The following is a 27597-nucleotide window of genomic DNA, read 5'->3' as shown; positions in this document are numbered from 1 at the left end:
GCTTATGAAACATGGTGGAGAGTTTCAGTACAGCGTATGTGCATGCAACAATACAGAAATTATCTGAGACCAGGGAAAAACTTTGTTTTCACTCTGCTGAGTTGAGCATTACATGGGTGGATTGAAATGGACCGCCATTGTAATCTAATTAAAACAAAGTTGCATGAATTTTAAAGTTTTAAAGATTTAAAACTAGCATCTAATGTTATTTTACAATAATGTGGGGCATGTATTATAATTCTCTTTTGCATTACTCTGGATGAGGTCGAAACATTGGCTAGTGTCTCCATGCAATCATGACTTGCCTTGCATAAAATATGAATGTTACATGATGCATTTCTTTCCTGCAGGCTCCTATCAAGCAGCTATGAGCAGGCAGAAGGTGAAAGGTTGGACCGGACGGCTGCAGCTGTTGCCTTGTCTCTCGTCTCGAGTGTTGTGTGATGTGCGTTCTTGCCTTTTAGAAACTCACTCGGGCACAGAAGACCCCCTGCAGCCAATCAGACGAGGGGACCCCAAGCCCAGTGAGCCAATAGTGACATAGGTCTGGGTATAAAAGCTTAAGTCCATCACCTGAAAGAGCTGGGCAACCCCTACATTTGGTGGACAGGATCTGATCCCGGGATCTGTTACCTCTTTCTTTTCTCCTAAGCAGGTAAAAAGAAGCACAAAGCTTTACTTAATCTTTTTGATAATCCAATGTGGAATATTATGGTGATTTTTCTTCATTTGTGTATGGACAAAAAAAATCTTTCCTTGATCAAACCTCACAAAAAGAAAACTGCCTTAAGAAGGCAAACAAACATCAGTCAGTTTCCTGTTAGCTGGTGATTTCTGAGCCCTGAAATGTATGATCCTCTTGCATTTTTATCTCGGATACCTCTGAAGATTTGCACATTTTTTTCTGACATGGAAACTACTCAAATCTACTTTAATCACTCGTTCTGTGCACACTGTGACCTGAAACATGTTTTTTTTTCCTTTGAAAGACTTCACAGGCTCGGCTGTGGGTAGTACTAGTCTGATGGGTCGTAGAGTACGCAGTGTCGCTCAGACAGTTGTGACTATCTGTCAGCTGTTGCTGACCCCAGCAGGGCAGGGTTGAGGTGTGTCTCTGAATAGTTTAGAAGCGCGTGATTTAGTCATGGAACTTGTGGAGCCATCTGTGAGGCATGCAAGCTTTGACCTTTCAGTGCACCAGGTGTCATCAGTTTCTTGCACCTCCACTACCTGACGTAACCAACTTCTGACCTCTGTCTGAAAGAGAAAGAGACTGGCTCATAAATAGATAAGGAAAGCTGGCAGCTGTGAATTTATTCCTGACCTCAAAGTGACTAATTCTGCAGCAGTCTTCAATTTATAATTTCTGTTTAGGTATTGGATTGTGAAGTTTTGGAGTAAAAATATACAATTTACTTTACCTTCAATTTACCTTTAACAGTTTTGAAGTGCGTTTTGAAGTGAAGTGTGTCGGGATAGAAAATGATTTATCATAAAGTGCTGGAGACTCCCTGCAGAGGTGGGAGGGGTGCAGGTCAAGAGGTGGCGCAGCCATGCTATTAATAATCTTCGCTTTGAGGGGAAGACAGGTGGTGAGACAGTCACACAGATACAGCACAGCTGACAGAGAGAAGAGAACATCAGACAGCTAAAAGAGAGAGACATAAGAAAGAAAAACCCACAGGAAGACAGACAGTATGAGAAAATGCCTCCTGCTTACCAGAAGATTCATAGACAAGGCACTTGAAAAACTTGGAGAAATGCCAGACATGAAATGTGGTACTCACTGCAACAGATGACCAGCAAATAAGATTTGACAAATACATGTTTTAGCTACAAAAACTATTAAATACATTTTTAGTATTTCTGATTTAACACAATAAGGACAAAAGTAACTGAGTTCTTCATGACCCTGCACAAATTTTGGCTTTTCTTACACTGCAGAACTGTTACACCAAACTACCCTCACGTTCTAAAAATGAAGACGTCGTCTCCATTTTTTCCTCCTTTTTCTCAGACGGTGAAACAATCGCAGCCATGGCGAAGAACTGTCACAACGACTACAAAATGAAGTTCTCTTTGGACGACGAGTTCCCCGATCTGTCCAAGCACAACAACCACATGGCCAAGGTACAACTCCACTTCTTACACTGAACAGCCATGAACACCGATACCTTTCGACATGAAATGACTGTGTTCTCAACAGCCACGCTTTTCAGTAAAGCTCGACTGTTCTGTGCACGGTGAACAAAATGTGCTAAAAACATTCAAAGGTACTTCTCTTGCACAACAAAACTTTAAAGACAGAGCAAACCACCTGACCTGTGTACTGTATCCTCTATTGTAGGTGCTGACCAAGGAGATCTATGGAAAGCTGAGGAGCAAGTCCACCCCCAGTGGCTTCACCGTGGATGACGTCATCCAGACCGGTGTTGACAACCCTGGTAAGAAGGAGCAAGTCACCAGGATAGAGATAAATACACACCAGTAAAGACAGGAGTTGAGGAAATATAAATGAACACACATAAGAAAATGTATATATGCACCAACATTCCCATCCTCCCTCTTGTCTTCCCAAGGTCACCCCTTCATCATGACCGTGGGCTGCGTTGCTGGTGATGAGGAGTCCTACGAGGTCTTCAAGGATCTGCTGGACCCCATCATCTCCGACCGTCATGGCGGATACAAGCCCACCGACAAGCACAAGACTGACCTGAACTTCGAGAACCTGAAGGTGCAGAGTCAAGACATGCATGATCATAATGCTGTCGATTATTGTCATTTGTTTTAGGGATAGTGTTAAAGTAAATACTGTTAGTTTTGATAAGCAACAAGTTATCCATCAACTCATATGTCAGCCCTGATTCGGTCAAAACATTGGCGTCTTTCTGTCCTCAGGGTGGTGATGACCTGGACCCCAACTACGTGCTGTCCAGCCGTGTCCGTACCGGCCGCAGCATCAAGGGATTCACCCTGCCCCCCCACAACAGCCGTGGAGAGCGCAGAGCCATTGAGAAGCTGTCCATTGAGGGTGAATCCCAAACTCATAACAACAACACACATGTTTGTAGAATGATTTTTCAGATACTGACTTCTTTCCTCTGCACACCTCCCTTTATTGCTTCCTCCCAGCCCTGGCCAGCCTGGAGGGTGAGTTCAAGGGAAAGTACTACCCCCTGAACGGCATGACCGACGCTGAGCAGGAGCTGCTGATTGCTGATCACTTCCTGTTTGACAAGCCCGTGTCCCCCCTGCTGACCTGCGCCGGTATGGCCCGTGACTGGCCCGACGGCAGAGGCATCTGGTGAGAAAAACAGAGACGAAATTAAATCTAAGTTAATTTTAAGGCTCAAAAACAAACACTTTGTGGACAAAAATCTACCATCTGTCCTTCGCAAGCGAGCCTTTCTATCACCATCTGTCCCGTAGCCATAATATGAGAATCCTGATTATTCCTGCTTTCAAACATCTGTTGAAGTGTGTCATGATTACCATGGCTGCAGCACACACTGACCCTTACAGCTTGTAAATGTACCATTATGCAAACTGTGAGTCAGTAACTTTCCATTTCAGGTTGCAAACTCTCTTCATGTTTCATCATTACTGGATTTTGTAACCGAGCTAAATGTTCTTCCTCCAGGCACAACGACAACAAGACCTTCCTGGTCTGGGTGAACGAGGAGGATCACCTGCGTGTCATCTCCATGCAGAAGGGAGGCAACATGAAGGAGGTCTTCAGACGCTTCTGCGTTGGCCTGCAGAAGGTGATGCACAAAAACATACTTTCATATGAAGACGCAGGTGCACAATGTTTAATTTAGCGTTGTGTGTGCGGCTATTTTTAACCATTATACATTATCATCTTCAGATTGAGGAGATCTTCAAGAAGCACAACCACGGCTTCAGTTGGAACGAGCATCTGGGCTACATCCTGACCTGCCCCTCCAACCTTGGAACCGGCCTGCGCGGTGGCGTGCACGTCAAGCTGCCCAAGCTCAGCACACACGCCAAGTTCGAGGAGATCCTGACCAGGCTGCGTCTGCAGAAGCGTGGCACAGGTACCGGAAAATAATTATTTGTCAAGCTCTGGTATAAGCAAAGCACATTTTAGTTGGGGTTAATGTTAGCTAGGATGTAAAATCACTTGATAGCATAAGTATTCACCTCAGTCTCAGCCTGTTTTTTTTTTGGGGGGGGGGGGGGCATATACATAGGATGAGGCTCACAGTACACTTCTTCATCGTGGACTCAAACCTCTCTACTTCCTTTCCGTCCAGGTGGTGTGGACACAGCCTCCGTCGGTGGTGTGTTCGACATCTCCAACGCTGACCGTCTGGGCTCCTCTGAGGTCGACCAGGTCCAGCTGGTGGTTGATGGCGTCAAGCTCATGGTTGAGATGGAGAAGAAGCTTGAGAAGGGAGAGTCCATCGATGGCATGATCCCCGCCCAGAAGTAAAGTGGACAGACAACCCATGACTGAATGACCGTCTGTGTTTGTTTTTTTTATTTTATAAAAAAATGAACAGGTAGCCTTGTTGTAAAGTTATTTTACTGGTTTCGGCCGACTGGCTACATCCTGCTTTCTTCTCCTTCCGTCAAAAGACACTCCACTTTTCTTTCCGCTCCTTCCTTTCTTCTTGTAAACTTTACTTTTCCTTTACTCTCATGCTTTTGCCTTGGGTTCCTCTTTTAAGTTTCCTGTAACTTTAATCATCTCTCTTCCCATCTTCTCTGTAACATCCTGGGATCAATCCATGCATAGTCTGGTCACGGCTATGTGTACGCACCGAAAGAAATGTTTTTTTTTGGTTGTAAAATAGAACTGGACTATTAAACGATGCCCCATGTAACAATCAAACCTGTCTGGGTTTTTTTTGTTTGTTATGGGAAACATACATAGTGAAGACAATCCATGAAAGGGGACACACACACACATATATGATATTCATATATGAGAAAAAAAAAAGAGTCATAAAATATGAAAGAGGTTGAAAGTCTTTATTTTTGTGTCACACATTATTTCCTAGGAGACATGCAGGATTGCAGGTCGATCATTTCCGTAATTTCAGCCCATAAGTTAAGTTTTATTGATAACAGCGACGGCTTCAAACACACTATACAACAGAACTGCAGCCTTAAAGCATGGCCCTAACTGTATCTAGAGAACGGGCCTCCGAGGGGTGGGGGGCGAAGGGGGGTGGGGGGTGAGGCCAGGTTGTACAAAACAGAAAGACACTAGCCCTAAAATCACAGCTTCACATTTTCAAACAGTGGTGGACACCTGCTGCAGCAGAAATCTCCCATAGAACGATCACAAGTGTGTTGCAGCATCTAACCTTTCCGAATCTAGTGTCTTGTTAGATGCTGCATACTTCAGAAGTTATAACTGCTTGGCTTTATAGAGAAACAACATAAGTAAACAACCGCTTGATTTTGGAGTTGTCAGCGTCGACGCAGCGAAACATGATCAGCGTAGCACTTGGAGGACTCTGTGTGCGTATATTAGCTGAATCTTGGTAGCTCTGAACTGTGACGAGAAGTTTATTAAAACAAAAAAAAAGTCATTCAAGTTCATCTGAAACCTCACAGCTGCACACATTGGCTCTATGAGGCAGGAGTCTGATTGGTTAACAGTCATAAACCGCTTAACAGCAACGCTCGAATCTGATTGGTCAACAGTCATACACCTTTCAGCAGTGCTGCAGCCTGATTAGTCAGCAGAGGGGAAAGGTTTACAGTTTGTTTGTCAAAGGAACACAAAACAAATCTGACATTTAACTCAATAAAAACTTTTATGAGACGTCGTGAACTGCTCATGAGAAATTTGGTTACAGATAAAAACTTCATTTGTACCTCAGTTTCTTTAATAGGACATTGTGGCATCACTAAAACCAAATGGCACATATACCGACACCTGAAGTCATCACAGCTGGTTTCACTACGGGAAGTTAAGAAGCCAGTGTAGGTAGGTACATATAAGTAGAGCAAAGAAAGGCATTCAGGCTGCAATTTATTCTCATCAAAGAGCCTAAAGTGTGCGCTACAGAAAAACAAAATACAGATTTAAAAACTCGTCCAGTAGAGTAGAGTGAAATACTGGCTAAACAGCAAAAAAAGTGCTCAATTAATTTCAACAACGTACTAGAAATATCAAAAAAATAGAAGTAAATGAGACAAGGAGCCCTATTAAGTCTTAATCACTGCTAATTCAAGTCTTGGTTCTTGGCTTTGTGGCTGTATTGCACTACACTCAAGAAAAGCAATGGCTTTCTGAAAGTCGGTGATATTGTTATGCCAAAGTGCTACCGGAAGAAGACGTCAATAAAACGCCCGCTCCTCCAAATACTCTGAACCAACACAGGCTACGGTAATCATGAGTGGGGGAAACATTTTTAGAATAAGAGATTAAATGATACTGAAAGCTCTTGAAGATCACCTTTTAAATTCTATCTTTTTGTTGCATCAGACGGTTTGATGTCGCAGGAAAACGAGTTGGATTTTTAGCATCACACAGTGTTAAATTTCTATTTGATTTAATTTTACTGTGTATTTTTAATGTATTTCAGTTAAATGTAACGTTGGCTTTATTTAAGTTAAACTACCCGTGGTTAAATGGCATATTCGTGTCATAAATATGAATTCCAATTGGCCTGATTTCTGTTATAAACTCGCTGAGTGGAGGAAGTGACGTGGCACAGAAGCTAAAAGGGAAAAAGGAGAGATCCCAATAAGACTCGATGATTTAAGTAAGAAATCCTTAAGGAAACTTTGGAATTTTACCAGTAAAATGTAATTTTTGTTTTTTTTTTTCCCAAGGAGCAGATGTTATGAGGTACAGCTAATCAGGTGGGTTCTATTTCATTAGGCAGCTTCGCTCGTTTGTAAGCAGCTCACCTGTCGGCTATCAACGCTCACATCAACAGTCACATGACAAAATCCCAACTGAGCAGAAACATGGGTTTTGTTAATGGCTGGGCAGAAATTCTGTGATGCTTAATGGTCTTATTTGGTCTGTCACAGGTCTCTGCATTTCTGCATGTCTCCCCCTAGAGGCCGGAGGTCAGACTGCGCCCTCAATACTTCAATGATGTGACGCCTGCTACCAGATAAAAACAACTGATGTCAAATATCTGCCCATTTTCAAAGCATTAAAGAAAGAAAATAAACTTAATACACAAAAAAATTAAAACATTTCTTTAAATAGCAGCTCTTTAAAAAGGAATGGTGACAAATATACAATAGGAATATGTCAACAACAACAACAACAAATCAATCTTTACCATTCTCAGCAACATCCTTATCATCATCAAATATGAAATAGTGAAAAACAAAAACAGTCTGACTCGATGGGCTCGTTTACTATGGAGGTGGTGGCGTGTGTTAAGCAGGGATCGTAGGTCACTGACAGCTCCAAGGTCAAGGGTCATCATAAGTCTGCCGACGGAGGCCTATCCACGTCTGTGCATCCATTTGTCTGGCTGTGATTGGTGGCATCAGAAGAAGAGGGTCTTTGGCGGAGGCGGGGCATCGCTAGCCACATCAGATGAGGTGGAGCCCAGGGGTGAAGAGAAGAAAGGGATGCTTTCTGTTCCCCCTCCTCTTCATCCCTCCTCATTCCTCATTCCTGTGCTGTCTGTCATCAATCTGCCCCACCTCCGGTCGCCCTCAGAGCTCCAGCTCCTTGGACACTTTGGTGGCGATGTCTCTAAAGGCTAACGGTGCCCCCCACAGGCGCTTGAACCTCACACCGCTGCTCTGGCCCAGCCCGCTGGGCAGCTGGCAGACCTCGGCCTCGAAGGCCACACGGGCGCCGGCTGCTCCATGGGTGCAGGACAGTAGGAAAGGCCCGGCCAGATGGACCTGGCAGCCACAGCCCTGTGCCGCCTCACGAAGCGCTAGCACCACCTCGGCCGGGTCGCGAGGACTCCGCACCCTCACATCCCAGCCGCATCGGGGGGTCCGGGGCTCTGCCGCTTTCTGATGCCCAGATAGATGGCGACTGGAAGGGGAGGGAGGGGAGGCCGATGCAAATGGAGGATGAAATGTAGGAAGGTTTATGAAAAGAAAGAGCAAGATGAGGTTGATGGGATGTTTGGAGGGTTAAAAGTCGGAATGGTAAAAATAAAAATGGGAGAAAGAGGAGGGGGAAGATGTGAAGGTGGGAGATTAGATATAAAAGTGGGAGATGAAGAGATTCAAGGATATAGGAGTTAATGTATGCATGAGATGGATATGAAGGCAAGTGAATGGATGTGTGGTGTATGAGTGAATTAGGGAAAGGAGACAAGAAAAACATAATTAGTATCATACATTGTTGGATTCTGATGCCCTTCCTAGGTCAACGGTTAAATGTGTATTTTCTATTTTTTAGCAAACAATGCAGATGATGGGCAACTCTAAAAGAACAAGAGTGATTTGGGTCGCTGACCATATATATTTATTCTATTCTTAAATGCTGTTATATAATAAAAAACATATGTCACATAATAATTACAATGTTTTAATGGACTGTTTCTAGATTAACACATACAGTAAAATCAAATACCACATCGTAAAACATCAAGCTGCTGATGAAGGAGGCTAAGCTGTTGGTAGGAACACAGAAAATGAACAAACGGTCTTTCTTTTCTTTAAATCCACCGTCACAGTTCTACTCGCAGAGATCATCTACCACAAGGAACCACACTGGCCCAGACTACAGTACGACCACATCACAGTCTGTCAGCTACAGTTTACCTGCTGTTTTTAAGCTGGGACTGGGCTGGAGCAGCCGAGGCTGACAGGGAGTACACAAGACCTTTAGAAGCGTAATAAGCTGAAAATAATATGACCCTCAAATAATACAGATGAATGACGTGAGAGTAGAAAGATGCACATACAACTACTACGATCTAGTTTTTCAAGGTCTGAGATAGAGAGAGGTAAACACGTCTTTCTGTTTAAGGACCTCTCTGTACGGACTGTATGAAATAAGTCTCTAAAAATATTTGGGAATCTTAACACATCACTAGTATAATTTAGCATCTGTACTGGATTAGACCAGGAAAAGATGATTTTAAACCTAATCTTACTGGTTTAGTCAGACAAACGTACAATATTTGTTGCAAAAATTCCAATTTACTTCGGAACATTGGCTTTATTTAAGTTAAACTACCCGTGGTTAAATGGCATATTTGTGTCATAAATATGAATTCCAATTGGCCTGCTTTACTAACAGATATAAACTCACTGAGTGGAGGAAGTGAAGCGGAAAAGAAGCTAAAAGGGAAAGAGGAGAGATCCTAATAAGACTCGTGATGAAACGTAATTTTTGTTTTATTTCCAAGGAGCACTACCGTATGAGGTACAGCAGGTGGGTTCTATTTCATTAGGCAGCTTTGCTCGTCTGTAAGCAGCTCACCTGTCGGCTATCAACACTCACATGACAGCATGGATTACATGCAACGATGTGACTTTGTGAAAACTTTGAAGCTGATCAGAAACAAACAGAAATCAGGTCGCTGTCAGTTTATTGGTTCCAGATTCATTCGGCATGACGGCAAACGCACAGCTGGAGTCATAAAGAAGTATGTTCAGAGGTCCTGGAAGCGATGGTGTGACCCCACCTGAGTCCTGATCTCAGCATCACGGAGTCAGTCTGGGATTTCACGAAGAGACATAATACACTAAAAGAAGATGCTGGAACCTGGCAAGGACCAACTCAGGACAACTGGTGCTGATTTAAAGGATGTTCACAGCAAATACTTTGGTATAAAACTGGAGTTATTTTTAAAAGCATTAGCAATTTGATTTTAGAGCCTAAAACATTTTGACAGAGCTCTATATCATTTATAAATAACAGTATCGTCATAATTGTTGTTATTCCTTTAGTCTGACAGAGAATTAATGGAAGCACTAACACATAAAGTCTAACTGAGGAGTGAATTAAGACGTTAAACATCCTTGAAGCAGATTATTCTTCTGTTGCTGTTCAGTGTCAGTGTCGAAATAAAAGTAAGCTCGTACTCACCTTGTGACCGGAGATCTGCTGATTCTCTCAGGTTCGTCTGTGACCCTCAAGAAGAAGACAAACGTGTCTGTTAGGAATCAATCGGCCAATCACGTCCTCACACAACCCCCCCTCCTCCCCTCACCGCCCACTGCCCCGCCATTTCCTGGTCTAATGCACCAATCAGCCGCACAGCTACATCCACTAATCACGACACAGAAACATGATGGCTCATCGTCAAATCACAGATGGATCATCAAACCTGCACTGAAACACTGGATGGTTGTGAAACGACAAAATGTCACCAACACGACAGGTGAGACAGATTAACAAGGGCAGGTGGAGTGAATCTTTAGCACGGGGCCAGGGTTCAACAGACAATACAGTGTGTGTTGCAGTGGTGGCCAGGCATGATTCAAATTTAAACACAAATCTAATTCTGTTCTGGAAATATCACGAGACGTTTCCACTCATGACTTCTAATGAATAGTTTCTGACAGCGTTTCACAACTGTTGCATGGTTTGTTTAGCATTTCATCTCAGTAATAAACTCCATATTAAACTTTCCACTCATTCATGCACCACAACGTCACATACAGGTTGTTGCAAACATCCCTCTGCACATTGAGTTTATTTTTTATATTTAGCTCAAGTTGGACCATGAGCTATTTTTTGATTTGGATTGTGAGAAGTCAAATATTACTGTCTTTACAACTCAGAGAAAATATTATTGGATGTTTAAAACGCTTTGACTTAATCAGTTTTCTATTTGCTCCATCAAACTTTCTGTCAGGCTCATGCTGCTTAAAGCACCTCCCACCTGTGGCCACCAGAGGCTGCTATTGTCATCTCCTCTCTAAACTTTCCCACCAACCTGGCAACCCGGCCTCTACTACATGAAATAAATGCACCCTGAAAGTGTAAATACTGAGATTTCATTACTAAATCTTATTGTTTTTAACGGAAATTAAACCTACTTTAATATTATCCACGCTTAAAGATCAGATCTAAGTAAATGTTTAGAGTGTGTGTCTCAGCGTTTTGACTGCGTCACGACTCTCAAAGTGGAGATCCCTGCTAATCGTCACAGATAATACCCAGGATACACTTCAGCACTTATGAATGATTGTTATCCAAACACTTATCCAGCAAATAAATAGATGTGAATTCCCGTTGGATTAAGTTAATCTAATGGGATGATGGAATATTTCAGTCTTAATGTTAATAAATAGGTAGTTGAACATATTTTGGGCGTGTCCCATCTAGATTATGACGTTGCCTCATGTCTGGGTAAAGAAGTAGAGTGAGTAAGACTCAGAAAGTGACACCAAGGTGCTCTTGAGCAAGACAAATGGCGTCACAACCTTATGGGAAAAAAATCTAAGTGTTATGAGGTGGCAGACTGAACAGACTCTTGTGCTCTGAGTCAGTGGCTGTGTTTAAAGCCTACAGCATGTGCACATTGTGCAAGTGGGAACTGAAAGTGAGGAAATAAGAGCAGAAATACACAAAGGCGAGCGAGAGATCGACAGACCAGGTCGAGAGAAGCTAGCAGAAGTGTAACAGAACAATCTGCTTGTATCTTGAGAGAGGGCTGTAAAGAATCCTTGTTTAAGAGAAGGATAAATCCTGGTTACATAACTAATCCTGATTTAAAACGGCAGTGACGCTGGGTGGGTCAGTTGGGATGACTGGTGCAGGCTGAGATGCGTCTTACAAGCATCTGCTCCTGCAGAAAGCTCAGACCTATGCTGTGTACTTCTAATGTTTACAGCTACAAAGCTTCAGGCTGAATTCTATTTACCCACTGCACCTTTTTTACCCAGACATGAATGTTTACAACACAGACTCTGCTAAATAAAGACTTTAGAGGAGAGGGTCATTTGTGTGTTCTTGTCACTGATTCTCAGATCAGAAAAGAGGCATAGATGTAGTATGAACTGCATATACTGAAGCAGAAAAGAAAAATAATAATTTATTAAATAGCTAGCTAACAGAAATTTAATTCGCACCCATGTTTGACATTTTATAGACTGACAAAGACCCACCGCCCCCTTAAAACAGTTTAACGTCAAAATATTGGCCCAACACATTTAAAAGAGACATCTGACCAATTATACGTGTAAATAATGAATATGTGCCCCAAAATACTGACACACAGAGAGTAGTCCTCTCTTCATCTCTACTCCTTATGCTTTACCCCCTACCTCTGTCTTGTATAAAACACCAGTAAAGCACCATCCCCCACTTTTCCTGTCTGTCCTGGATTCTCTGCTTTCTCTGAGCCCGGCTGCAGGACTGCTGATTTGTTAACAGCATGGGCAAACATATGGTGTTGATTATATGACTCAGACTAGTACAGTTGAGTTGCATAAAACTCACATACGCCAGGGAAAACACAAACACACACATACATCTCGATAGGGGCTGTTTATTCCACAAACTAGTCGTGCGACCACGTTTGTGTGTTCTTGTGTATGACTATTGGTTTCTACATATGTAAGCTAAAGATAGCTGCTCTTTATCCCTGAGGATAACATTTAAAACCAGTATGTGGTTATAAGGAAAATCCACAGTGAAAAATCAAATAGTAAACGTTCATCCTATTATTGTTCTAGAAAAGCTAAACTGCTATGTGTGCTACTGGAAGCAGGTAATAGTGCGGCACCACCTACAGCCTCTAGTGAGTGCTACAGCCAAAAGCCGAGCCTGCAGAGACACAAGCAGTTCACACAGACAGACACACAGACAGACAAACAGCTGCCGATCAGAGTTTTGGCAACACAAACATATCGCTTTCAGATAAAACTGCTCTATAGGAAGTAAAAACACATCTTTCTGGACCTTTTAGTCACAGAATAAATTTAAATTGAGCCACAAAAACTGCTTCTTTGTCAGTTACTGAGGACATGAAATCTAAACATGTGCAAACAGGATGGACCTGTGGTGGGATGAGTCAGTCTGACCACAACTTAACGGTAAAGACATTTAGGTAATATACTGAATATAATGAAATTAGAATTAATTTTGCAGCTGAAATTTAGGACTTTTTGGAAAAGAGGAAGGAACAACCGTGTAATTATTCACTATTATATCAATTTTGTTTTATTTTTTTAGACTTTTCAGGATTATTTTTCAATAGTTTAAGTTAATTCACTTAATGAGCCATACACAGACATCCCCATGAGTTTATATGACCTATAAACTGCTTCTCACTTTCTGTATATTTTATAAACTAATATTCTTTTTAAACCATTCACTTCCATTAAAATAATATAAACCTGAAGTGTCTTCTTCATCAAACACGCACTGGAAGAACTAATTACACAGATCCACACAAAACTGGACATTTATTTACTTTAACTAGCAAGTTTTTTGTTTTTTTATTGACCCTGAACCGTGCCGTGCAGATCAAACTCTACCAGTAAAGTAAATTTATATCAGATAAGAATTTGCATAACTAAACTCCAACCTGCAACAGACAGCGGATGAGGGGTTGAGGGGATGACAGGGCACTGGCAGGCAGGCAGGCAGTCAGACAGACAGACGGAAGCAGCCAGAAAACATGGGAAAGGAAGACTTACTAACTGTTTTTGTTCCCTGTGGGAGGGTGCAGCCCGACATGGACTTGTTTGAGCTCTGACGTTTAGAGGGGTCAAGAGTGACCCTAGGAGGAGAGAGGAAGAAGAGAAGAAGGAAGTGAAGAGAGGATGAGAGGAATGGGAAAAAAAAGGAAAATGAGAGAGACATTGAGTGAAAGAAAAAGCAAGTGAGGGGGAAGACAACACAGAGTGACAAGTACAAGTTGAACAGTATGCACTGTAGTTCAGGAGAAAAAGGAGGATAGAAGAGTGGCAGGTGACTGGCAAGAAAAAGCCAAAGTTGTTAAAGAATCAAACAAACAAACATATAAAGCAACAATAAGCAGCCAAGAAAAACTGACTGTCAAGGACATACAGTACGTCCACCCGACCAGCAGACCTGGGTCTAACAGGTAAACATCTGTCTTTAGCTCAGAGTACAACTCAACATCATAACGCCTTGTGGAGAAGATTTACTTTCAAGAGAGAAGTTAATGCGTTACTAATTCTTGCTCTCTATAGTCATATAGTCTGTATTAGACTCGATTAGAAATTCCCCTACCCAAATTAATAATTTGCATTGTTGGCTGTTTATTCTGTTGCTAAGAGAAACACCATAAACCGAAAACACCCAACCAGGTCTGACTGTCCAATGCATGAATTATTTCATGTTCCTATCTCATTTATTACACTCCTGTGGGATAAATTTTTCTACAGCTGCTGACAGGCGTGGGACTGGAATAAAGACTAATTTGACAACAATGTTCAAACACTGTTAGACCCAGGTCTGACGTTAACAATGTTCTGAAGCCTGTAAAGCTTAATTATTAGAGAAGAAAGGTTGGTAGGTTAGTACTGGTTAAGGAAGAGATGGTCAGAGGCAGCAAGGTTAGCTAAATGAACTTCATGTACAGATTTATAGCAAATGAGCTACACTGTCAGTTACAAGCTGATAGGCCCGTTGAGGAAATCTACTCCTATTTCAACAATAATAATCAAACACATACAGCCCTGAAACTTAACTTGTCTCTGTCACTTACTGTCCTTCCTTATCCCGTTTTATTTTTAGAGTCAACAAAAGCGAAACTCATCCTCTTTTATACTAAACCATAAACAGTATCCTTTCATTTCCTTCTTATTGTCCTAGCTTTTCCCCTTACCTGCGGGTCAACTTGGAGGTGATCTTGCTTAGCAGGTTGGTCGTGGCCCGGGTCCTGGCATGAGGGAGTGGGCTGGCATCATGGGACGGTGTTGGGGATGCTGGGGGGGCATGAGAGGGAGGCCGGCGGTCTCTAATCTGGCCTCCGTGGAAAGTGCTCCGCACCGTGGAGCCTCTGGAGAGACGAGAGGTTGGCGTAGAGGACGAGGAGGAGACTCCTGAGGCGCCGGCAATGCTGTGAGTCGAGGGTGAGGCGGGGGGAAGGCGGTGGGATAAGGTACTGGAGAGATGGGTGAGAGTGGATGATAGTTGTAATTAAGATTATTCAAACGCCTTTCGTTAAAACACTATTTGCAGTTTTCTGCATTTTGAAATATGGTTTTCCAGAATCTTGAAACAGAATAAAAAACACCCAAGCAACATAGAGTATCTTTATAACGTCATGAAGGCAGAGCAAACTGTCTGAATCAGTGTTACTCAACAAGAAACAAACTGTGCAGTGAGCATTTTCAGTTCACTTTTAGTCAAGCCACAATGACTCAAAGTTAACAACAGTGCCTATATTCAGAAAAGGGAACACAATGCGTCTTCAGTATTTTCAAACAAAAGCTGTATTTGGGATGCAAGTAAATACATGTGTGTTTTAAGTAATGATTATTATCAGTGTCTTTATTAAGTTCATTTAACTATTACTTATATATAAACTGATTTGAGACGTTCAGATTTATCAAGAAGCATCAACACCTTTACAGATTTAACTGCAAATGTTGCAGAAAACATGTTGCAGGGAGAAAGAAGGAAAAGAGAGGTATACCTGCTCCTCACATACTGACCAAAAAATGTTCTCTACCTTTTCACCCTCTGCCATCTTACTTCATGTCCCCCACCTCTTGTCCAATTCCTTTCCCTTCATCCAACATTTCACACTATCATCGCACCTACGCGCACACACATACACACAAAAACGCACTTATATACACGTCTCCAACCCTGAATCACAGGCTGGCTGGTGGCCTGGGGCTGCTTTTCATAACGCTCCAGATAACGCCCACACACTGGGTTCAAGTGGGGCAGAACCATTAGACGGGTTAAGTTGAAGCACAGCCGTCGCGCAGCAAAATCGTTTAACGTCAATGTGAGCCGACTGCCCACTGCAGCTCTCCGCACGGGGGGCCGCACAAGGGATGGAGGTGAGGAAAAAAAATGGGGTAAGAAAAGAGAAAAGGGAGGAAAAGTGCAGAAATGGTGGAAGAAACCTGTGGGGTTTAAAACTCACAAGAGTGCTGCTATACCTTTCTGAATGTTTTTTTATGATGTATTTTGTTGTCTATCTTTAGGGTGTGTTATCATAGATGAGTGTGTGCCTACATATTGTGCCATTAATGCAAGGACTCATATATTTTCTGCAAACTAAATATAGACCCACATAAGCAGTGTTTTATGTCTCTGCTGTGGACTTTATCCCCTTTGATATAGACATGTTTAATCCACATTTTTATTAACAAAATGTGTGTGTGTATCCATGCACGTGATAGTCCCATCAACCACTCTAGCATGGCATCACATTGACAAGGCCTCTGAGGCAAGAGGAGGGTTATGTTGGCACAACGACAGACCTCGCTTCATCCTGCTGCTCTCTCCTGTTCACCTCCCTCTTTTCCTCATCCGGTCACCCTTGCCTCGTTTTACACGTTTTATCTTTCGTCCCTAAATCCTTCACCACCACTTGTAGGATCATAAATCTGAGCCACAACGGAGAATACCGTCTCAGTGCCTCCTGGACAGCGGTGACTCATCGTTTCGTCCAGAGCATCTAATAAAGCATCATGGCTGGTAAACATGTTTGAGCAGTTTACAGGATTTTTTTTTTTTTAAGCGCAACAACACTGACAACTTTATTATTTATGGGCACATGCTGAAGATTATTTTACCCTACTTTATCAAAAGTTGTTTGCACATTCATTAAATTGTGACTGTGCAGAAAAATTTTACTGGAGATAAAAAAAAAACTGATAAAGAGACAGAGGGATGTAAAACAGGGCAGCCGGAATAAACGCGAGAAAGTGACCATCATAAAAGAGTGTGTGTGTGAGAGACAGACAGAAGAGGAGATGGTGATCACTCATGCTCTGTGCCTGACAAGCAGACAACCATCTGTCATACAACAGACAGTCTCGACTGGATACACAAATTCACTCACACACACACAAACAAAGACAGAGACAAGCTCACTCATGCACAGTTTAAGCCCTTCATCCTCTCTTCAAGAGACAAAATGCATGTGAAACAAACACACTGGGCCAAACACTCAAAGAGAGACGAGCCGTACCAGTCAAACCAGTCTTTATAAAGCCACACATTACACACCATATTTACTATGAATACAAATCTAATTTTCTAAAGTGGGAATATTTAAGCTAGTGTTCACCTTGCTGTTATTTAAGAGCCGGCAAAACAAATAAATTATTAGCGTGTGCACCAGATGTATTTCTATAAAACTGAATCTGTCATTGAATTTATTTTTATTTTTTTCACCAAGTTGCATCAGCTCCTCAAACCTAAACCTTCTCAATCAGAATCGCAGAGGTTCTTTAGGGGGTTTAGAGGAAATTTAGACATACCACGAAGCATGAAGTGGCGATGCTCTAGGGTGTTTGAACCGACATTCAACACAGGTGGAGAACAGGTCCTATCACTCCTTATAAATATGTCCCTACATGTATGTGGAATGATCACTGGCTGCGACCCAAATTCCCACAAATAAAGTGAATCTGCCTCATGTTTTTTTTGAAGAATCACCCAAATGTCTGCACCATGCATGATTTCCCTAACCATGCTTGTTTTGTGTTTTTTCATCATACACCTGATAAAGCGATAAACCGAGACACAGACAGACTCATATTTAAACACCTGCACTCCTCTCACCTGTTTTCTTTGCCGTTTTGCAGCAGGGAGTGTCTATCAGTGCCGGATCGGTCCGTGCACACATATGTGTTCCTTCGAGTCATGGCACTAGCCGGGATGTTATTCTGGGGAAAGAAATGTAAACCCAAACGTAAGCTTACTGAAATTAAAAATGTCTGAAATTATAGCCTGTTACACTGTGATGTGGTGGATGAGCTTATCAAACAAACCAAAGAGAGCTTCAAAGCCGAATCAAATTCTGGACAAACTTGCCTTGACCTCTAAATGCCAAAAGCTCTGCCTTTATGTGCTGTGTGAAGCATTAAAGGGTTAATCTCAGGTTAATCTGACTCCTGTCTTCAACTCTTTACACTCTGTATACTGTGTCCTTCTCATGCTTAATCTCTAATCTGGGCAAATTCACAGTAGGTATTCTTCTTGAGGTTCTGCACGTATGCTCCTCTGTGAATCTGTGAGGATGTTAGTGTCTTCTGTTTATTACTTGTGTCAGTGTTGCATCAATTTGTTCTGATCTCAGGGAATGGAACTATATGGACCGTAAGGACTCTACCATCTGTACTTTGGTCTTACCGTGGTTGAGTTGACCTCCTTGCGTCGGTCAGGTATCTCAGCTTTATTTGGGTTGTGAGCAGAGCTAACCATGGGACTGGAGGGCGTCGGGATGCTACGAGAGCCTACAGTACTGGTGCTTGGCTTGCGGACTGACAGGCGCTCCTCTTTAAGCCCTGAACCCTCACCCGCACCACTGGGGCTTCGTTTGGGGTGTGTCGTCCCAGGAGCTGCTGGACCACCTGAAAAAGTACACAGAGTTCTCAGTGAGGTAGTTTTCCTTCACTCCAAAATTTCAGAATTAACCCCCTCCATTCTCATCAGTCAAAAACCAAATTAAAATCCAACATGTCATGTGTTCAGTCTTGGTATTTTGCCGTACAGAAGTCAGAGTGTCGTCTCTGGCGGTGGTATGTCGAGGCGCTGCGCTGTGCCTTATGGCCGGAAGAGGAAGACGTTGCACCAGAGGAGGAAGAGGAAGTGGAGTGTTTGCTCGTTCCATTGGTGATGGCGCTGGGTCGAACTCGAGCCAGACTTAGAGTGCTGCCCGATCGAGACTCTGTGCCATCCGTCTGAAATCATAAAATGTCAAAGTTGTAACCTTGTCGTTGTGATATTTAAAAAAAACAAAAGAAGCAAAAAATAAAAAATAAATCGATTCATTCACCTCATTCTTGCGTCCCAGCAGCAAGTATGTGGCAGTGATGTCATTGTACTTGCGGCTGACCAGTGCATCTTTGACGTCTTCTCTGTTGAAGCCCATCCCAACCATCACATCTGAAACAAAACATATGACACATACGTTTAGCCTCGAGTACAGTACACGGCCATCAGGCATTTTTCTGAAAGGATTTACAAGAAGTCTTCATCATTTTGGGTCAATTATTAAGTAAATAAAGAGTTTCTCACCAATGCGGCTGGTATCTGTGAAGTCCTCCACAGGCTCTATATGGGGCTTGAGCTCATCACTGTCATAGCCGACATTAATCCATTTATCTTTCATTATTTGCTGGTGATGAAAAAGAACAAAAGAAAGGTCTTGTCAATACAAGACAAAAACTTATATGAACTTATATAACTTAGAAAATATATGAAATGTTTAGAAGACTGGTGGTTCTTGTTTTTAATATCAAATCTAATTTGCAACTTCAACAGATTGCTTTGCACCTATGTCAAGTATATCCAGTGATTAACCTGCTTCCTTAATAACTAATTAACCTGTGCCACCGTTCATCTTTATATAAACACACAATGATTACTTATTGATCAAAACATCTAATTGAACAGTTAACTATTTAAACACTGTTATGGTCATTCTGGGCTTATATAGTATGCACACTGCGTTGATCCCACTAACGATGCAATAATAGTCTCACCTCCAGTGAGCACCGCTTGGCGGGGTTGAGGACCAGGAAGCGGCGCAGAATTCCCTCACAGTCCGTAGACATGTAGAAGGGCACACGATACTTCCCTCTCAAAACCCGCTCCCGGAGCTCCTGAAGACAACACACAATCACACAGAGTGAGATTAAACAGCGACACTGGATCAATGAGAGATCATCACGAATTAAATAAAACTGAGAAATGAAAACCAATATAAATTGTAGAAGAGGTTACACAAGGAGTCTGGAAAATCAGAAAATGCATCACAAGTACACTTTTCTGACACTTTACACTCATAGCAATGACTGGTGACTGCATCCAAAATAGATTACAATAATGTGTATATGGTACATTATTTTTCTTTTATAATACAATACATCAAAAAAGAGAAGCTGAGGCGGTAATTCTTCCACCATAAAAGAAGCTTTGAGTCACCTCAAATGACATTCATCCTGTCCCAGCACAGACATCATATCACCCACCTTCAGGTTCTGCCCATCAAAGGGCAAGGAACCGCTGACCAGCGTGTACAGGATGACGCCCAGGCTCCAGATGTCCACCTCTGGACCGTCATACTTCTTCCCCTGGAAGAGCTCTGGGGCGGCGTAGGGTGGGGAGCCGCAGAACGTGTCCAGTTTACTGCCTGCAGTGAACTCATTACTGAACCCAAAGTCGGCTATTTTGATGTTGGAGTCAGCGTCTAGTAGCAAGTTCTCCGCCTACAGGAAATGACATAGACATTAAAAGACCATGAATAATATACAAACTAAAATGTACAAGGGATTTCAGTCACAAACACACCGTACTATTTCCATATTTGCAACTCAAAGCTAAAATGTATTATTTATTTTAGGGATGTTGTAGCGTTAAACACGTTTTAACATATTTCAGTTATATTGCAACAAACATTAACTTTCAAAGAGTTCTTAGTTTTCTTATACCACTGTGTAATCACCTTCAAGTCTCTGTGAACAATATTCTTCTGATGACAGTAGTGCACCGCTGAAACAATCTGAGGAGAGAGAAAAACAATATAAAGATATATGATGGTCCACCATGGCCAACACTATAGTATAACAGGATTGCTTGTAGTTTAATCACAGCTTTTGTTTTATTTGATCAGAACTACAGCGAAAGAGTTTCCAACATTTTTCATGCATTGATATTTAGGTCACAAGTAAAGCAGTCACATCCACTAACTCTAGGTAACTATGAAGAGTCCTCTTCTTCCTCTCTTCACAGGGCTCACGCTGCAGGTGATAGTTATCAAAGAACAAAGACATACAGAAGAAGCAGGGCACAGAGATTTACTGACCTGTCTGAACTTGGCTCTGGCCTCTTTCTCCTTCATTCTGCCATGAGCCACGAGGTAGTCGAACACTTCACCTAGAAAACAACCAAATAGTATTAAACCATGCTATGTTTTAGGAAGGCATGTAAGTTAATTACACACTGACAGTTTCAGTTCTCTCCCTGTAGCTGTACTTGTGGTATAGAAATACAACACGTTTTAAATCAGAATTCCTCTTCTTTTATCGTGGGTCATGCTTGTTTAAATGTTATGCATTGCAAACATGCTGCCAAGATGTTTGTAAGCTCTGAGTCAGGTCTGCATCAAGCTTGCACATGGAGCACAGCCACACTCCAATAACCACTACATTCTACTGAAGAAATACTGTAAATGTCTGAAACATGTCTGAAAATAGTCAAAGTATGTGTGTGTGCTGGTTTGTGGAAAAGAAAACACTTTTGTGTGCATGTCCTCCAGCCAAACAATTAGCCCCAGAGTTCCTAAAGAGTAAAACAGATTGTTGGACAGAGTCGCATGTCGGCTGGTGAGCTGCCACCTCCTTATTAGGTACTGGAAGCAAGAGACACAACATACAGGCAGAGCAGCAGAGAGAGATTAAGGGATCACGAAGAGAAAAGAAAGAAAAATAAAGACGCTGCAAATAGATGAGTGCATGGGAAACAGTGGAACGATGTCTAAGTGCAGGATGAATAAAACGGCACAAAAAAAAGACAGTAGAGAAAACATTAGAGCAGTAAAACACACAGACAATTTTACTAATGAAAATACTCTAAATTAATTAGCTCATTGGGTAGATGAGTATAGTTCAGAAGTAATAAATTTAAGTGGCAACATTCAATACTTGGCAAAGATGAGGGTGATGCTGGTGGTGTCACTCACCTCCACTAGCGTACTCCATAATCAGGTAGAGTGTCTTTTCCGTCTCAATGACCTCAAATAATTGGACTGTAACACACAGAGAAAGATATGTTAGCAGTACACACTCACCACCTTCACACACACAAGATAACAGTTTGTAATGTTTAACTCACCTATGTTGGGATGGTTCAGAGTTTTCATGATGCGTACCTCTCGAAACAGCTGAAGAGGAGAGAATGAATCATAAGAAATACAAAAATACACAATATGAAAGCACAGTGGTAAAATTATGCTTCAATCTCATACTATTACATGACTGAGTATAATTTAAGAGACATATTTACACATGGGAAGTGTAAACCGCGAAATCATTTGTGTAAAATAATGTAAGGTGACAATATATAGAGGCAGAGCAAATGATTATACAGTATAATGCAGATGTCTGAGTATTAGCATACTGTCATCTTGTCTATTTCTCATTCATCAAACCATTTCTTCTTCAGTTAATTCATACAGTTCACAGCTGGCATATAGGCACTGCTACCCTCCATCCATCTTACCTCTCCACACCCAGCACAAATGCATACACGTTCCCACTCATACTGATGTTTCCGACCACCTCTAGACCTTGGGTCACCCCAGGGAATGTCTCACCGATGCTAGGCCGACAATGAGACCTCTTCCCCTGGGTGTGCTTTAACTCTGGTAGACCCCATCCATCACTGAACTCCAAACTGCTGCCTCATCCTACCACTCTGATGCCATCTCTCTCTCTCTCTCTCTAATTAAGGTAATGCATTTGTCTGGGAACTCCATTTAAAAGATTACACGGGGAAGTCGCTGGTTTTGCAGTGGCACGTGGTGAGGCCCAGTCATAAGATGTTTTTAAGTATAGTTACAGTAAACTGAAGCAGGGAAAAAACTCATGAAGTTCCCTGCAGACGGTCTCTGTGTAAGTATTAAACAAATGCATTCAATCCATTCATCCATCATCAGTTTTTATTTGGCTATTAGTGACAAAGTGAGACATTCTGACCCTCGAGGGGAAACGCAGCTTCACTGGGAGGAGTGTGCATGTGGGGTGCAAGACAAAGTGAGTGTTACAGTGGAGTGTAGGAGACCAAAACAGAAACAGAGAATGAGTCAAATTAAGAAGGCACAGGAGATGGGGGGTGGGTGCAGAAGGAGGGAAAGGCAATGAAATGACAAACTAACAAAGCAGGGGAGAAAACAAAAGAAGGGGTAAGGCACACAGAAAGAAATCACATGTGTTCGTTTCAGTGTCATTTTCTTGTTCTGCAGAGCACCACTGCAAACTTGCCTCGTTAAAAAAAAATTCTCCCTAAAAGAATAAATTATATACAAGTGGAAAAAAGGCAAAGGACGAAAAAAGACAGAGGACAACCAGTGAAAAGAACAAGAATACAAAAGCAGGAATGCACTGATGCCTTCATTCTAGTAGGTGAACCTCAGCTACCCTTGGAAACACACTCCTCCCTTATCTTTCTGTCTCTGTCACCGGAGCATAAAACCCAATGCAATGCTCATTTTATGCTCTTATAATTCCCATATTCATGCACTTGTGTCTGTGAATTGCTTTGCAGATCAGCAATAAACACGCTGAGTCATGAGAACAGAAAATCCTCATAAAATTAATACATTTTCTCCAACTTTATTTCCCTGTTGGTCTTCTTTTAAGGCAAACATCCGACTGTCCTTCTAAGCCACGTGTAATTCTCCCAGTGAAGTAACAACTCTATGACATAATGTTACAGTCGCCCGAGGCACTGTACAAATGCCTATGCATGTTTTCTACACATGATCAGACACAAATTCCTGGTATCCAGTGGACCCAGAGGAAAACAACTGGTGTAGTTTGGCTACGAGAGAACACATCCTGCAAAGCACACTGACTTTTTCGCAATGTACAGCTAAATGTGAGCTGTAAGAGCTGCATGTATGAACTTATTTGATTAGAAATTCATTTACAATGTCACAAAAATTATGAAAGCTGAAAGATATTACTGTTTAATATAACTGTAAACTAAAAATGTAGGTGTTTTGGACATTTGCTTGTAAACAATAAGTAATAAGCTGCTTAAAAGTTCCCACTGTGAGCTGTCGCCCTAATTAAATAAAAAAAATAATTGAAAGATTGATAATGAGCAGAATTGCTACTTGCAGGCATAAACTGATTTCTGTTTGGCAAATTAAGTCTGCACATAAAAAGGCATGTGCAGCTGAGGTCTTTTTATTTTTGATCTGAATGTGCGTGAGGAAAAAAAAACTGTGCTGTGTAGGAGAATCATTCACCCATAAGAGCCACAGATGATATTCTCCAACATGAGTTTCAATTCTTCTCTGTCACTTTTTACATTCATTGCTCTTATAATGGGAAGCTGCACCATCATAAACACAAACACAGGTCCAGAGGGAGTGTGTGTAATTGAATTAAGTGCATGGTGCATCAGCTGTTCATCTGAGCTTTAAGAAGAATTATCGGCTAAGCCTCTCCTCCTTCACTTCTCCCCCTATACACCCATTCACCTCTCTCTTCCTCTCCCTCTCTCTGCTATCCCGTTTTTTTATGTCTACTTTTTATGGTCCACTATGGGATGAAATCCAATCTGTGGCCACTGCTTGCTGGGATGTTGCATATTTAGAGATAAAAACAACAGCTGGGAATCGTTTCCGAAACAGGGAATAGCTGAAGGGAGATTGTTAAGATCTAAAAACATTAGCAACTGGCCAGGAAATTGTTGAGTCACTGTTATTGATCCAATCAATACTATGCTCATTCTGCTGCAGTGTTGTGCAGTGCACACAGTGCGCATGCTGTGTGTTTTCTAAAGCACATAACCATGCATTTTTGAAGATTAAACACATTTAATTTGTTCTTGGCAAAAAACAAGAACGTGATGTTTTTGTTCAGACTGTGCTTGAAACCACAGATTTATCTCACCGTCTTTCTGACCTTCTTATATTCCCCCTCTCTTAAATCACTTCCTGTTTCTCTCCCATGGTGATAACCGCGCGTCACAGTTGCCAGGGAAACCCAGGTATTAATCCCTGGGTTTGGATCTCCTGCTCCCCGGGGGGCTGTGGGAAGTCATGGAACGCCAAACACAGGGCAGGAGCTGTGCACTCAGAGACACACACCAGGCCTGGTGACACTCAGCTGCTTCTGTGTGAGTTTCACTGATGTTTTTTTTTTTTAGTTTTAAAGGGTTTTGAGTGGCCTTCAATTAATTATGTGTTTAAAACTGCATTTAAACTCCTCTGGATCAAATGCAAATATTTACAAGGTTTTAGTCAATACCAAAAGCAAGATTATAACTTGACAGCAGTGTTGTCATCCTTTACTTTTCCTTTCTTCTTGCCCTCTCTTCAACTCTCCAGCTCTTGTACCTTCTATCAGACTGCATTAATCAACTTTTCAGCATTTACGTCCGCTCTGTCTCTCGCCCCTTGCAAGGAATCGTCCAGGGCTTTCACTGTTTTTCTACAAGGATTTACACAAAGCAAGTTAATGACCATATGTCGGGTTTTTTCACTTTTCTTTTTCTTACTTTGTGAGGAGTGCTGTGCGGGTTTGATTCATGTGTCTGGCCTGCCAGTCTATTGTCCTTTGACCTGCTCGACCAGACTGGGTATCTGTGCTTCACACACAAGTATGCTCGCACAAGTATGCATGAGAGTTAGAAATGGAGAGCATGGAGAAAACAACGATGTTGAAATAAAGAGTTCTCTAGCTGACATATTTAAATAGCCAAATTTTCTCCTCTGCACGGCACACTGTCTAACAGAATAAACACTCTACACATGTGAAACACATCCACTTATCAGTCACAGACAATCACAAGACCAGAGAAATTCAGAGAAAAATAAGGAAAGAGTCTTAAAGACAAAGAACGACAGAATGAGCGAATGAATACACTCTATACTTCTGCGTCAGAGTACTTGTTGTGAATCACCCTCTGTTTGAGAGCGTGTCTGAAAACTCTGAATGAGACCGTTCAGTCCTCACTGCGTTACTGCAGTAGTCTAGATAAAACATTACAAAGCACTTCAGTCAGTATTTGTGTAGGCACCAGCCCTCTTCACTGAACACAAGCACTGCCATCGTGCCCTCCAGCAAGGCACAGTTCAATCAAAGCCAGTCCATCCAGAAAAACCTGCAGAGATCATTGCTGTTCCTTAAATGCTATGTTGTGTAAGAGCTGCAACTGTTGCTGTAGTATGAAGTCATTTAGGTCTGGTAGCACATGGCTAAAGTGATACTGGAAATAAACCATTACAGTGTAAGTATCGAGGTTTAGTGCATATAGTAAGGAATGCTTGTCAGGATTCCCAGAAATATACAACCACACCTGAGATCACGATCAAGAACAAAAAAGATGTAAATAACTATTGCTCCACTCCTCCAAAGCATGTACAATGAAGCTTTTGCTGAGGGCCGCTTGCCTCCCACCCTGTCGGAGGCCTCGATTTCCCTCCTGCTTAAGAGTGATAAGGATCCTCTCCTGTGCGGTAGCTACAGGCCGATCTCACTCCTGAATGTTGACCTTAAGGTCCTGTCCAAAATTCTTGCCCTGCGCCTACAGCGGGTCCTACCTAACATAATATCAACTGATCAAACAGGTTTCATGCTAGGAAGGCACTCCTTCCATAACACAAGGAGGCTCCTAAACGTCATCAGTGCGCCTAGCTCAATTGATCCAGAAGTAATTGTCTCACTGGATGCGGAGAAGGCCTTCGACAGGGTGGAATGGAGTTACCTTTTTTTTATCCTGCGGAAATTTGGTTTCACTCCAGAATTTATATCTTGGATCAGATTGCTTTACACAGACCCAGTTGCCTCCATTCACATAAATGGTCTCCACTCTGCCCCATTTCCCCTCCATCGTGGAACCAGACAAGGTTGCCCTCTTTCCCCCCTTCTATTCGCCCTAGCTATTGAACCTCTTGCTGTCTGGTTGCGCCAGGAGGATGGGTTTGAGGGCATCACTAGAGCTGGTAAAGTTCACAAATTATCTCTATATGCTGATGACCTCCTCCTGTATATGTCTAACCCGGCTGCCTCTCTTCCCGTGGTTTTGAACATCTTTGACAAATTTGGATCCTATTCTGGTTACAAGCTCAACCTCCATAAGAGTGAGCTTTTTCCCATTAATTCTTTGGCCAGAAATATACCCCCTGCTTTTTTCCCTTTCAGATATGCTACAGATGGATTTAAATATTTGGGGATACACATTACAGATTCATTCGACCGACTCTTCTCCAAAAACTTTGCTCCTCTTCTTGAAAAATGTAGGGTGGATTTTGACAGATGGTCTGGTCTCCCTTTATCCCTGGTAGGTCGTGTTAATCTAGTCAAAATGGTTATCTTGCCCAAGTTTCTCTATCTGTTTTCACACATCCCCGTCCTCATTAGAAAGCCCTTTTTTAAATCACTGGATCAATCGATAAATTCCTTCCTCTGGGGCAATAAAAATCCACGCATCAAAAGATCTATCCTACAACTCCCGAAGGATCTTGGAGGCCTAGCACTGCCCAATTTTTTACACTATTACTGGTCCTGTAATATTCAGAAACTCCTATTTTGGATTACCAACCCAACAGATGTGGAATGCCCAGCATGGGTAGATATGGAACTATCCTCCTCTAAACTCTCTCTTCATTCCCTGCTTTGCTCTCAACTTCCACTATCTGCCTCAAACTTCTCCCCTAACCCTGTGGTAAACAATTCTGTTAAAATCTGGATTCAATTTAGGAAAAGCTTAGGCCTCCATAAAGCCTCGGACCTTGCACCCATTGTGAATAACCACCTGTTTCTGCCCTC

General features: G+C 42.1%; 2 protein-coding genes across 2 annotated transcripts in view; one reads left to right on the top strand and one right to left on the bottom strand.

Annotated features, from left to right (window-relative positions):
- The first annotated feature begins 607 nt into the window (after positions 1 to 607).
- On the top strand, positions 608 to 4858 carry ckmb (creatine kinase, muscle b). Its single transcript, XM_084559293.1, has 9 exons — positions 608 to 655; positions 2018 to 2130; positions 2348 to 2444; positions 2580 to 2734; positions 2899 to 3031; positions 3133 to 3304; positions 3641 to 3764; positions 3869 to 4058; positions 4278 to 4858. Exons 2-9 carry the CDS (start codon positions 2038 to 2040, stop codon positions 4454 to 4456), a joined length of 1143 nt encoding a protein of 380 aa, XP_084415419.1. The 5' UTR covers positions 608 to 655; positions 2018 to 2037; the 3' UTR covers positions 4457 to 4858.
- Positions 4859 to 4984: 126 nt separating this feature from the next.
- Positions 4985 to 27597, bottom strand: part of mark4b (MAP/microtubule affinity-regulating kinase 4b) — a 45786-nt gene continuing 23173 nt past the window's right edge. Inside the window, exons 4-17 of the mRNA XM_084559437.1 lie at positions 21929 to 21977; positions 21777 to 21842; positions 20901 to 20971; positions 20541 to 20597; positions 20068 to 20304; positions 19579 to 19698; positions 19112 to 19211; positions 18870 to 18979; positions 18585 to 18774; positions 18224 to 18444; positions 17654 to 17757; positions 14730 to 15008; positions 10010 to 10054; positions 4985 to 7999 (exon numbers count right to left, since the gene is read on the bottom strand). Of these exons, the coding sequence (XP_084415563.1) occupies positions 7666 to 7999; positions 10010 to 10054; positions 14730 to 15008; positions 17654 to 17757; positions 18224 to 18444; positions 18585 to 18774; positions 18870 to 18979; positions 19112 to 19211; positions 19579 to 19698; positions 20068 to 20304; positions 20541 to 20597; positions 20901 to 20971; positions 21777 to 21842; positions 21929 to 21977 (1983 nt within the window). The 3' untranslated portion in view covers positions 4985 to 7665. The remainder of the gene's footprint in view (positions 8000 to 10009; positions 10055 to 14729; positions 15009 to 17653; positions 17758 to 18223; positions 18445 to 18584; positions 18775 to 18869; positions 18980 to 19111; positions 19212 to 19578; positions 19699 to 20067; positions 20305 to 20540; positions 20598 to 20900; positions 20972 to 21776; positions 21843 to 21928; positions 21978 to 27597) is intronic.

Source organism: Chelon labrosus, assembly GCF_963514085.1.
Source record: "Chelon labrosus genome assembly, chromosome: 13".
In the NCBI taxonomy this organism is placed as follows: Eukaryota; Metazoa; Chordata; class Actinopteri; order Mugiliformes; family Mugilidae; genus Chelon; species Chelon labrosus.
This window is presented reverse-complemented; position numbering and strand designations above follow the sequence as displayed.

Bases quoted from the DNA above. Each gene is read 5' to 3' on its own strand.
- ckmb (XM_084559293.1), top strand. From the start codon at position 2,038: ATGGCGAAGAACTGTCACAACGACTACAAAATGAAGTTCTCTTTGGAC. The intron at 2,131-2,347 runs GTACAACTCCAC...CCTCTATTGTAG, and splicing joins ACAACAACCACATGGCCAAG to GTGCTGACCAAGGAGATCTA. The intron at 2,445-2,579 runs GTAAGAAGGAGC...TGTCTTCCCAAG, and splicing joins GACCGGTGTTGACAACCCTG to GTCACCCCTTCATCATGACC.